Raw genomic sequence first — 10967 nt, 5'->3', positions numbered from 1 at the left:
CCACGCGCGCTCCCGCGGCGAGGGCGCAGGTTGGTTTCCCCAACCTGCGACAGGTTTTCCCTCTCTTTTATAACGTGATGTGCATTTTTTTAAAAGGCAGGATGGTGAGCCAAAGGCAAGATTTTTTTAATTATTATTTTTTTATTTTTATTTTTTCCGCGAAGGATTTGACCCCCCCGGTGGGACGCTGTGTCCGTGCCAGCTTGCCTAATACCATTGCAAAAGATGCCTTTATCCATGCCCATGGCTCACGCAAAAGACTCGCCAGAGGCACCAAACTTTCCATTTGCTTTTGCCTCTTCAAACATACGGGGACCCAGCCAGGATGTGTTTTCTCGAAGCCCCTTCCCCCTGCTCTGAACGCCAAACTGCCGAAAAAAAAAAAAAAAAAAAAAAAAAAAAAAAACAACAACAAAAAAAAAAAACAAAAAAAAACACCCAAACAATCAAAAAAACCCAAACAACAACAACCCAAGCCACCACAAGCCACCAAGGTCACGAGGTGCCAGGCCTTTGGGTGGTGGGGGTGGGGGTTGCCATGGGGCRTTCCCATGCTGGACTGGGTTTGGGGATGCTGGAGCTGGGCAGGTGCTGGAAGGGACGTGGGATGAAGCTGCCGGTGCCCTTGCGCACCCGTATACAACTCAGGCAAGGGCAGGCGAGGCCCTGGCACAAGAAGCAGCTGGATTTCCTTTCCCTCCGTGTTTCTGCACAGGTATCAGCTGTGGGGGASAGGGATTCAGCCCATGCCCTGCACACATGGGCTATATAAACCATTAATTAGCTTGGAGGGGGATGGCTAGCAGGGAGCTTTTTGGGTGGTTGCATGCTGGTGCTAAGTACAGTCAAACATGATAAGGCTGATTAAAAAAAATAATTTAATTTATTTTTGTTAAGTAGTTATTACAATTAACTAGCAGAGCAATTTGGTGAGTGGGGTTGCAGAGCTTTTGCTGCTAGCATCAGGATGACTGCCTTTCCGAAGGGTACGTGTGCATGGCTGCTTTGCTCCCACAAAAATTAATTTGGGGGTGCTGGGGAGGAGGAGGTTTGAGGAAATGAATCTGAGGAAGCCAGCAGCACCGGTTGCAGCTCCGGTCTGGGCCAAACTCTGCTTGTGCCGTTCAGGGTATAAACCTGTCCCAAGCGACACAATGCACAGGCTGATGCTAGTGATCTGATATGTGTGCCTGCCCTCGAACCCTGGAGGAGCCCTGCTGCTTTATAAAGACCCTTTAGAATGAATATTAGCTACATCCGTAAGGTGCTTGCACAAGCTACTAATCATTTTATTACTCCTTACAATCTATTAAAGGCACAACTAGAAAAAAAAATCCATACAAAGTTACAGCTCAAAACACACTTTAGTTATGCTATAAATCCTGGAAAAACAACGATTCATGGTGGAAACGGGCGCTACTGCAGTGCATTGGCGCGCTGCCGTGCYGGCCCCTCAAAGCACGGCTCCCACGGGCTCCAGCAGCAGGTAATCACGCAGGGGCTTGGGCACTGGCAGCAAGGGGATGAGGCGATGGCATTCGCCGCCGAACTTCTTCCGGATGGCGAAGCGACACAAATGTTGCAGACGCCGCGCCGTGCCCGACAGCTGGAAAAGGGACTCGTAGAACGGCAGGTGTTGCTGCAAAGGGGGAGGGAGGGGAAGAGCAGCGTAATTCCTGKTTTTATTTATTTATTTCCTCGTGAAGTCGAGCAAACCAGAGGGGCATGACCGATTCTCCCCTGCGACTGCGCGCGGGGAGACGCCGAGCCTCGCTGCAGGCAGCATTTCAGCGAGCGCAGCTCTCCGCGCACCGATGGCGACATCCCCGTGGAAAGCCCAAAAGCAGGAGATACCCTGCTAATGCCAAAGACTGGGAAACGAGACCGCAGGGAGCAGCTCATCCCTAGTCCGGAATAAAACTCGCTCCTAGYGAGCGCTGAGCAGTGCCACAGAAGCGCCCGGCCGCCGTCCCACCTGAAACACCTCCTCTGGCACCGCCTCGGCCCAATTCTCTGCTACGGGGATCTGCGAGTAGGAATTGAAGAGGATTTCGATGATCTCTGGCACGGTCGCGCAGGACTGGAGCACCTAGAGGAGTGGGAGAAAAAAAAGATCTGGAGGCGACGGGGCAGGAGAGGGTGGGAAAACCCCTCGGGAGACACTTCGTGGAGGAGCAGAGGCTCTGCGTGCAGCAGCTGGGGCTCATCCGTCCCCGAGGAAGGTTTGGCTTTCTGCCTGGATGGTGATGCTCTTGCAAGGCCCTGGAGTCTGCAGAAGGACCCAAGGGACCTAGGTGCGACAGGACAGCAGGACATGCAGGAGCCCAATTTTGGGGGGAAATAACCCACCAGGAGACCCCCGAGCATGGCTCTGGCCAGCCCTGAAGGTCTAATCCTGCCRCTGGTCTCCTGAACATTCACTGATGTCTTCCCCCATCCTCCTCCCAAACAGAGGTGGCCCTGTTGGGGCTGTTTGTCCCCTCCACGTCCCTAAGGACACTCTGAGGAGAAGTCCAAGCCCCTGAGCCCAGCCCTGGAGGAGCCCATACCTTCACAAAGGCCCCCGGCCAGATTTTTTGGGAGCCGTGGTTGAGCAGTGCCTGCACGCAGAGGTGAGGCTGCAGCTCACGCTTGCAGGCGGCCGCCCGCAGCACGCAGCCCAGTGGCGAGAGGCCGTCGTAGTCGAGGGCGTTGACGTCGGCACCGCGCCGCAGGAGGAAGCGGACTAGGCGGTGGTTGGCCTGGCTGCAGGCCTTGTGCAGCGGGCCGCGGCGAGTGTCGTCGYGGGCCTCGACGTCGGCGCCGTGCCGCACCAGGAGCCGGCAGAGCTGCAGGCAGCCGTCCGGGTCCCGGGGCGCCTGGCCGCAGAGCACGCTGAGCGGCGTCTCCTCCCGCCCGTTCCTCCGGTCCACGCCAGCGCCACGCGCCAGGTAGAGCTGGGCGTGCTCGTAGAGGCAGTGCCGGGCGGCGACGTGCAGTGCCGTGTCGCCCGTGTCTTCGGCGGGCAGGTCGACCGTGGCGCCGTGGTTCACCAGGAGCTCGGCGCACCTGCAAAGGGACGGGGTGCCGGTGGGGCTTGCAGCCCGCCACGGCGACCACCACCGGAGGGACTGGGTGAACGTTCATCTCACTGGGTCCTCCCTGGGGGGGAGAGATTTTGGCTGCTGTTGCCGCCGCTGCCTTCCTGTGCGGAGCTGGTGGGGCTAGGGCAGAGGGCTGGGAGGCTGCACCAAAGCTGGGGAGGTGGAGACCATCAGAACAAGGAGCAAGTGTTTGACCTCCTTCATCCTAGGAGACGTCTTCTGTGATGTGGAGAGGGGAGCAGCCAAAAATCCCTGTGGCTTTGCCTTCGCCTAAGGGGAAAAGACATTCTCTCGAAGAGATGAGGCAAGTGAGATGAAACCCAAGAGCTGAGGGTGAGATCTGGAAAAGAAGATGTGTATTGCAGAGCAGGCTGAAATGCAGAAGGCTCCAGACCCCCTGCCCGGCAGATGCCATCCTGGAGGGGATGAAACGAGCGTGTCGCAGCCATGCCGGCTGGTTGGGCAGTCYTGGGAGCCTGGGCCTGCCGTCAGCTGGGCTGGCTGCAGATCACCACCAAACCTAGTTGGGTTTGGCTGCAGAGCAGAAGAGTTCCTAGGATAGCTGTCTCTGTGGGGTGGTAGGAAAGCACTGGGAGATGGACTGTGACCACCTTGTGAAAGATTTTTGTGTGATACCCTGGGCTGGAGCCTGCACCTGGGGGTAGCACAGCACCCCCAAGAGATACCAGCTACAGAGGGCACAATCTGTCTGCTGTGCTGGTGAGGAAGCCAAAAGCCCTGGGCTGAGCACCCTGCCTGCCTGCCTGCAGCACCCCGGGGGCCACAGCAGGTACTGAGGCTTGCRTTGGGACTGTTTCTGGGTGGCCTGGCCCCATCCTGCTCCCCCTGAGCAGCACCACCTACATCACCCTCTCAGCACATGGGAACAGCCTCCGTCACAGCAGCAACCAGCCAGCATGGTTGGCCGTAGAGGCCCCAGGATTGGTCTGTCCTGGCTGGCAAAGTRTGCGGCATGCATTAGGCCGTTGCAGAGACGTGTGAGACAACTGTCCCCTTCGTAGTTTTGTCTCCTGGCACAACCACGGCCTTGGAATGTCACGTAGACCATCTATGTGACCCAAACCTTTAGCTGATGTCTGCACCTAGGGCCCAAGGGAGCTGTTTAGTGGGGGCTGCCGGCAGGTGGGCACATGCGAAGCCAGTTATGTCTCTATGTATTTCATCCACTCTCAGCAAGTGAAATGGCAAGTCTTAGCTGAAAGCATCCCAAACTACTGTCTTGACTTTAATCTGGCATGGTCTACCCTAGGGCTGAGTTGACACGGAGGGGAAATCCTCCGTGGCTCCTCCAGGCAGCAGGAGAGCTCCACGAGGGTGTGCCTGGTATGAAAAGTGTGTTCCCCTTTTCCTGTTAAAYGCCCCAAATTCCTGCTTCGGGCAGCACCAGAAGTGTGTTCCCCGGCTTTCGAGGTGCTGTTGGGTTCCTCAATCCTGGCAGGGGAACGCCYGTGGGCCGTCGGAGCTTTATCATCCCGGGGCCAAATCCCGTCCTGGGCGCAATCCCTGCGGGAGCCCAGCCTGGACAGCATTGCAATTTCTGCTTGCACTAGAAAAGACATTTTTGTGCATGGTTTAAACCTGTAGAAATGCGTGGGTGAGTTTTTTTTCTTAGGAGGAAGAACAGTCTTCCTCCAGGGCACTGCCAGCCTAGCTGGACCCCGCTGTAGGTGGATCGAGGGCAAAGCGCGGGAGCTGCGGTACCGTGCTGCCATGAACGCGCTCTGCTGGGGGCTGCGCTAATGGACGAGCAGATCGGTAACCGTGCCGTCAGCCCCAAAGTCCCCAGCGTTATCACCTGGGGCTGCGCCAAGAAATTGCTTCACCGTCTTGAAGATCACAAGACATTAAGAGAAGCCCAGACCAGCTTTTGAAGTTGTATTTTTGGTTATGAGGCTGCAGAGCACCCGTGGATCTTATTTTTCAATGTTTTCTCAGAGCTAGCCCGCTCCTTGTTACTTGAAAATCGAGACCAGTCACCTAAGAGAGTTGTCCTCCAAACCTAGGCTTTAACAAGTGCATGGTCAGCAACGCAAGCGATGAAATCGGGGTGGTCATGATGGATGTTTGTCTTGGTGTCGTCTTTTGGAGACTGTTCAACATGCACAGTAGTTTTTGTGATTGCTCTAAAACTGCCCTTTATAATGGACCTCTCTGGCTTCATGCTACCATCCGGTTCATCTCTGTCATCCAAAAGTAATGTATTCTGGGGAAGCCAGGTAATGGATKTTGACTTCTGCAGGGGAAAAATGGAAAAAACCCTCCTATTCTCCAACTTGGGTGCAAAACCTGCAGCAGCCTAGGCAGCAGAAAGAAGAAGAAGGAAAAAAAAAAAAGAAAAAGAAAAAGGGGCGCATTGCGTTTTGGCGTAGTTTTTGCGAAGCGCTTTGCGTGGAGAACTCGCGCAGGGCAGAAGACTCATGCCTGCCTAGGCAGGGCGGAGGGAATATCCGCACGTCCTCGCCTCGCAGGTAAAGGAAGCGGGCAAAGCCGTCGGCCTGCGGCATCCTGCTAAAAATTCCAAATATTCCTTCAGGAACATGAGGGAGGAAGTTGCACCCTCCCACAGTGCTGTTTTGCTGACCAGCAGCTGCCCCCCCCCCCCTTTTTTTTTTTTTGCTAAGGAGCTTCAGTGGCTTCATCTAAGTTGGTGTGAGAAACCCAAGTTATTTTATCCCGAATTTTCCCTCGGAATATTCGCTCTCAGCAAAGGGGGGGAAGTCAGTGTGGGGCTGTAGATAAAGCGCAATTCCCCTCTGGGAATGAGACCCTTCCCTAGGTTGAACAGGGATGCAAGGAATAGCCACCAGGAGGAGCAGGAGGTTGGGGCAGGCGGGAAGTAGAAGCTTTAGGAAAAGCCCGTTCCCAGAACCTGCTCAGCCCCCCCCCCCCTTTTTTTTTTTTTTTTTTTTTTTTTAACGAAAACCTTCTATTTGTGCTTTTTGCCCVCTCCCTRTGGCTGAAGCGAGGTTTTCCCTTCCCCTTTTTGCTTGTTTTTCATGGCGAGAGGGTAGGAGGGAATGTCTCACTGCCTGCGATTTGTTGCAGCCTTGATCCAGCTTGGAAAAAAACCCTTTCACAAGGGGATTCTAGGTCCTATTCTGAAGGATTTAAAGTTTCCTGGGAATGGCATAGGTTTTCCTGTATTGCCTCCTGCGTGTAYGCCAGCTTTCACTTAAGGATATTTCATCTTTGAGAGCATTTCTATGCTTTATTCTTTCTTTTTCCTCTTTTTTTCCCCCTTTTTCTTTTCCATCCATCTCTCCCCTTTGGAAATCTTGGAAGCCCAGGAACAGCCTCACCCAGGTCAGCACAAAGTGCTCTTTTTCAGATGGAAGAATCTGGGTGCTTTCTTTTTGACACAAGTTTACTTTGCTTCTGAGGGTGCTAAGGTCCACCACGAGGTGTAGAGCCACAAGGAAGCGGTGGGTTGTGCTTGCTTCACCCTGGTTTGTTGTGTCACATCTCCTCCAGTGCAGAACAAGGTGTCTCTCCAGGGTCCAAATCCTTCCTTTGTCGGGGGAATTTGGGTTTTCTTGCTCTTTGCAGCCTCTGTGAGAGAGGGAGACCATTTCCATTTCTGTTTTCTGCTAATTCCACCCAAATCTGCGTTCTTGAGCGATCCTCCTCTAAGAGCCCCTCCACGTTTTGCAGTGGGGTCTCCCCAAGTTGCCTGGGCTCCTTGTGTTTGCTCCCTGCTCCACTGCTTTTGGAACAGAGCCCCTTGGTCAGCGAATCTCCTCCTGCCTTGGCCAGTCTCACAGTTTATCTCCTGTCCTTCAGAGCTGGAGGCTCAGAGCCAGAAAACAACTCTGTTTTCAGCCCCCATGGTGGAGATGGAGCTCAAAATTGACCACAAAGGCTCAGACCAGTAAGGAAAATCTCCTTTGAAGCTCTTGGGGTTTAAGGTACTTGAGAAATGTAATTTTGGAGAGGGATGGGTGGCATGAGTGCAAGGAGGCAGAGAAACGGTCAGTAGCTAATGGGGTTTTCAGAGAGGGGAGTGGCAGCACTGGTACCTCTTGCAGGTACTTCTGGCTTGAGGGACACGGAGACGCTTAATTTAAGGAGCTGCCTGCGTGAAGCGATGTGGCTGCAAGTACTGGATGCTTAAATGGGAAGTGCCCTGGGCAGTGCCAGGGTCTTTGGGTGCTCTTACAACCATCCTGCTTGGTAGGTGATGTGTGCTGGGGACGTATGTCACTGAGCCAAAGTTGCAAATAGCCAAGAGTTGCTGATTTTCTTATCCCTTGGCTTGACAACACTTCTGCCTCAGGTGAAGGGCTGGAGGAGGAAAACCCTGGGAGACTTCTCGGCAGGTAGGCTCTCCAGCCTGCTGGGAGGTTGCACGGGAGTCTCACAGTCCTCAGAGCTTTTTCCCTGTGTTTAAAGCCAGGCTGGGAAATTAAAGGCTTGGCCAGTGCCTGCGGTGGCGTTGGCCATCGCGTTCGTGGGAGGGGGCTGCCAGGCCGGGTTTGTCCTCCTGCTGGGCACCCCCAGCTCTCCCACACTGCTGTTCCTCGGCCCCGGTGCCACCGAGGAAGTTGGGAATCTTCCTCTCGCCTGCTGCTGTTTTTATTTTGGGGTGGAGGGCTCCAATAAAGCCCTTCTCCTTTAATCAACCCGGCTTTAGAGGGAAAAGAGAGAGCGCCCGGGAGAGAGTGCAGTGAATTTAGAGACTCATCTTACCCCACCATGTTAATTATCTCTGCTGTAAAAAAGAGGTCAAGGAGAGGAACTCTACTAAATAGGACGACGTTGGCATGAACAGCTCCTAAAGTGAAGAAGGTAAGACTGAACTTTACTGGAACTTTTTTTTTTAAATCTCTTCAAAAAGCTCCTAGATTAAAGCTCCGATATCCTTTTTGTTGAAATCTCATGGATTCTGAAGCTCAAATGGCTGGAAGGAAGCCCAGATAATTTTTTTTTATCCCAGTCACTGAGAGGCTCAAAGGTTTTTAAGTCCTGCCCCCATGGTGAATTGCCGAGTATATGGGAATACAGAAGAACCCGGCACATAGGTGTTCTGGCCATTGTTATCAAGAGGGAGAAAAATAAAATAGCTCTCTATGTAGGTCAATGACCTGCTCTTTATTGTCAGTAAAAAATTAAGGATGACCTAAAATCTACTACTTAAAAAAAAAAAAAAAAAAAAAAAAGCAAGGTAAAGTAGTCTTCCCCCTAATCAAAGAGGAAATGTTTGTGTTACCTAAAGCTTGACCTCCTCAGTCTCTAACTTTAGCAAAGTCTTTGCAATTGAAAAGCAGTGGTCGAAACCTCAAAACCTGTCTGAAATGTCTATTAATTTTTTGATCTTTCAAGGGAGTTGGCTTACTTATTGTAGAAGCCCCCGTAGCGTAGTTAAGGGTCTCTCGGCATTTCCATTATAAAGTCCCAATATTCAAGGGCTTATAACTCAGCTGTTCCCACATTGCATCCGTCTGGTCCCTGCCTTGCCGTTTGCTGGCTCACCTGCCATCCGTTCCATCATTGCMGTGCAAATAACGTGTAAATGGGTGACAACAGGTCATTTATTTATCTTTTTTTTTCCTGCAAGCTGGAAAGTGCCTGGAAGCACCTGGAAAAATGCCTCACCGGGATCTCCGTGGGCCAAGGGACCCTTTCCCGGATGCCAGCCAGTGGTTGGGCTTTTTTTGCCCTCTCCTGTGCCTTCCCTCCGCGAAGGCAGAGCGAGCCAGCGAGGCCCAAAATGCCTTCGCAGAGTGGACACGAAGGGCGGTTACGCTTTTCCTGTGCCCTCTTCCAGCGCGGCAAACGCTTTGCCTCACTGGCATGACGTTATTTGCACTGAGGCTGYGCTTGATCTGGGCACAGGTTGCGCCTGTGTCTTTTGTCTCTTATTTATGCAGGGGGCTTGAGATACTTATGCCTGGAAAAAGCTTCTCCTCCGCGGCCACCTCTCTTTTGTGGGGTGCTTGCTTTGCCCCCAGCACACTGGCCCTGCACCGGGAGCCTTGCATTCGGCACTGACTTGTCTTTTTAAGCTCACTACCCACCCCAAGCGGCAAGTTTTGAAGCCCAGATGTCTTTTTACCGGAGATGGCAGGTGGTGAAAATCACCGCAGCCCTGAGCGGTTTCATCAGGATATCAAGGTGCCAAGCGCTTTTTAAGATCCTGCTTCTCTGGGTCCTAATGATTCAGTCACTTAAAATCCTACTGGGCTGAAGCTAGACAGAAAGTCCTTGTGGTGATGGCAAGCACACATATTTTTAAATGCAGCACTCACTCATGTCTGTCTAGAGGTGGAAGAGGAGCTGATGCACTTGGTCAAGGTACTGTGTGGTGGGACCGGATAAGGAGGGGCCACCACTATGTGATGGGGCTGGACCAAGAGGGACCAAGGCACTTTGTTGGGGCCTGGACCAAGAGAGAGGCCGCCACTACATGGGAGGATGGACGAAGAGGAGTCACCACTATGTGGTGGGGCTGGACCACTGTATCCTGTGCGCAAGCCAGGGTGGTGGGAGAGGGATGAGGAGCATCCCTCCAAATTATAGCTCCCCAGGGGGTGGGAGGGGAGGGAAATCCCCCCTGCCCCAGAGGAAGAGTGGAGCCAGGGGCGAAACCGAAGGCAGGGCACGGAGCAGTGCCGGGCTCCGGCTCCTTACCCCAGGGTGCCGGGGGTGGCGCAGAGGTGCAGCGGGGCCTGGCCGTCGCGGCTGCGGAGCTGGGGGTCGGCGCGGTGCTCGAGCAGCAGGGCGACACAGGCGGCATGGCCCCCGCGGCAGGCCTCGTGCAGGGCGCCCCAGCCCCCCGGCGCCAGGTCGGGGGCGGCCCGCCGGCGCAGGAGATGGTGCACGCAGCCGGCGTGGCCCCGGCCGGCGGCGATGCACAGCGGCGTGCTCAGCTCCCGCTCGTACTCCAGCGACCACAGGCCTGCGGGGAGGAGAGCCGCTTGCGTTTCTTCCCTTTTTTTTAATATTTTATTTTTTTTTTTCCCCTCTACTGAGGAGCACCTGGGATGGGGAGCCACCACAGAGCGGCACCTCCGCAGCATCTCCCCCCCCCTCCCCAGCCATCAAGCAGCGATCTGATCTTTTTCCAAGCAAGGAACTGGGGCTGCAAGCACATCTGCACCCTTGCTGCATCCCATCCCAAGCTGGAAAAATGATAAACCACCCTCGTGCACTGTTTTTTTTTATGCCTTTTTTTTTTTGGCCCCGCTCCGGTGCATTAGCAGCTGCCAAGGAGGAGGAGGCAGCGGAGGGATGTCCCCAAGGTTGGTGGCCGGTTGTCGAAAGTGAAACGTACCCGAGAGCCCATAGGATGCCAGGCTCTTCGCCTGCCACCGCAGCTCCTTTTGGCCGACCTCGAACACCCGGTTGACGTCCTCGTGGTACCTGTCGGTGAACAGCTGGAGGCTTCGGAGATCCCCCGTGACCAACGCGGCGTAGTAGCTGCTGGCGGGTCCCGGCCCCAGTTTGGGGCAAACGCGCRGCTTTTCTGTCACAGCTCCTGGGAGCTCGGCCATGCTGCAGCCGCGGAGGGCAGACGGGCTTTTCCTAGGTCAGCCTTTCCCTCATCCCGTTATCATGGGCTAATTATATCCCGGCCGGGGCCCCGGAGCTGTTGTATTTATAACCACAGCAGGGTCAGGTGGTGCTGGCGCCTCTCGGCCCCTCTTTGCTGCAAGTGCCGCCTCGCTTCCCGGCGGCAGTGTGGGGCACGTGTGTTTGGAAACAAAAAAGGGCGGGGGGGGGAAGAAAAAATCCCAGTTAAAACCTGCCACAGCAGGAAACACCCCGGGAGAAAGGACGGCCGAAAAGCCGGCACAGGCGTCCCGCAGGAGGAGGCGGCGRGGGCTTTTCCTGCGCTCGCCCCGCTAGCCAAAGCCTGGCTCTCGT

At 54.5% G+C, this 10967-nt stretch overlaps 1 protein-coding gene across 1 annotated transcript; it reads right to left on the bottom strand.

The window, feature by feature from the left end:
* Positions 1-1345: 1345 nt before the first annotated feature.
* Positions 1346-10690, bottom strand: ASB18 (ankyrin repeat and SOCS box containing 18). Its single transcript, XM_085307472.1, has 5 exons — positions 10375-10690; positions 9732-9999; positions 2550-3048; positions 1976-2089; positions 1346-1639 (listed from the first exon to the last, which is right to left on the bottom strand). Exons 1-5 carry the CDS (start codon positions 10592-10594, stop codon positions 1454-1456), a joined length of 1287 nt encoding a protein of 428 aa, XP_085163598.1. The 5' UTR covers positions 10595-10690; the 3' UTR covers positions 1346-1453.
* Positions 10691-10967: the final 277 nt, after the last annotated feature.

The sequence above is a fragment of the Rhea americana genome, unplaced genomic scaffold, assembly GCF_003343005.1.
Source record: "Rhea americana isolate MKP2758 unplaced genomic scaffold, rheAme1 scaffold_259, whole genome shotgun sequence".
Classification (NCBI taxonomy): domain Eukaryota; kingdom Metazoa; phylum Chordata; class Aves; order Rheiformes; family Rheidae; genus Rhea; species Rhea americana.
The sequence above is the reverse complement of the archived record's forward strand: the minus strand, read 5'-3'. Positions and strand labels throughout refer to the sequence as shown.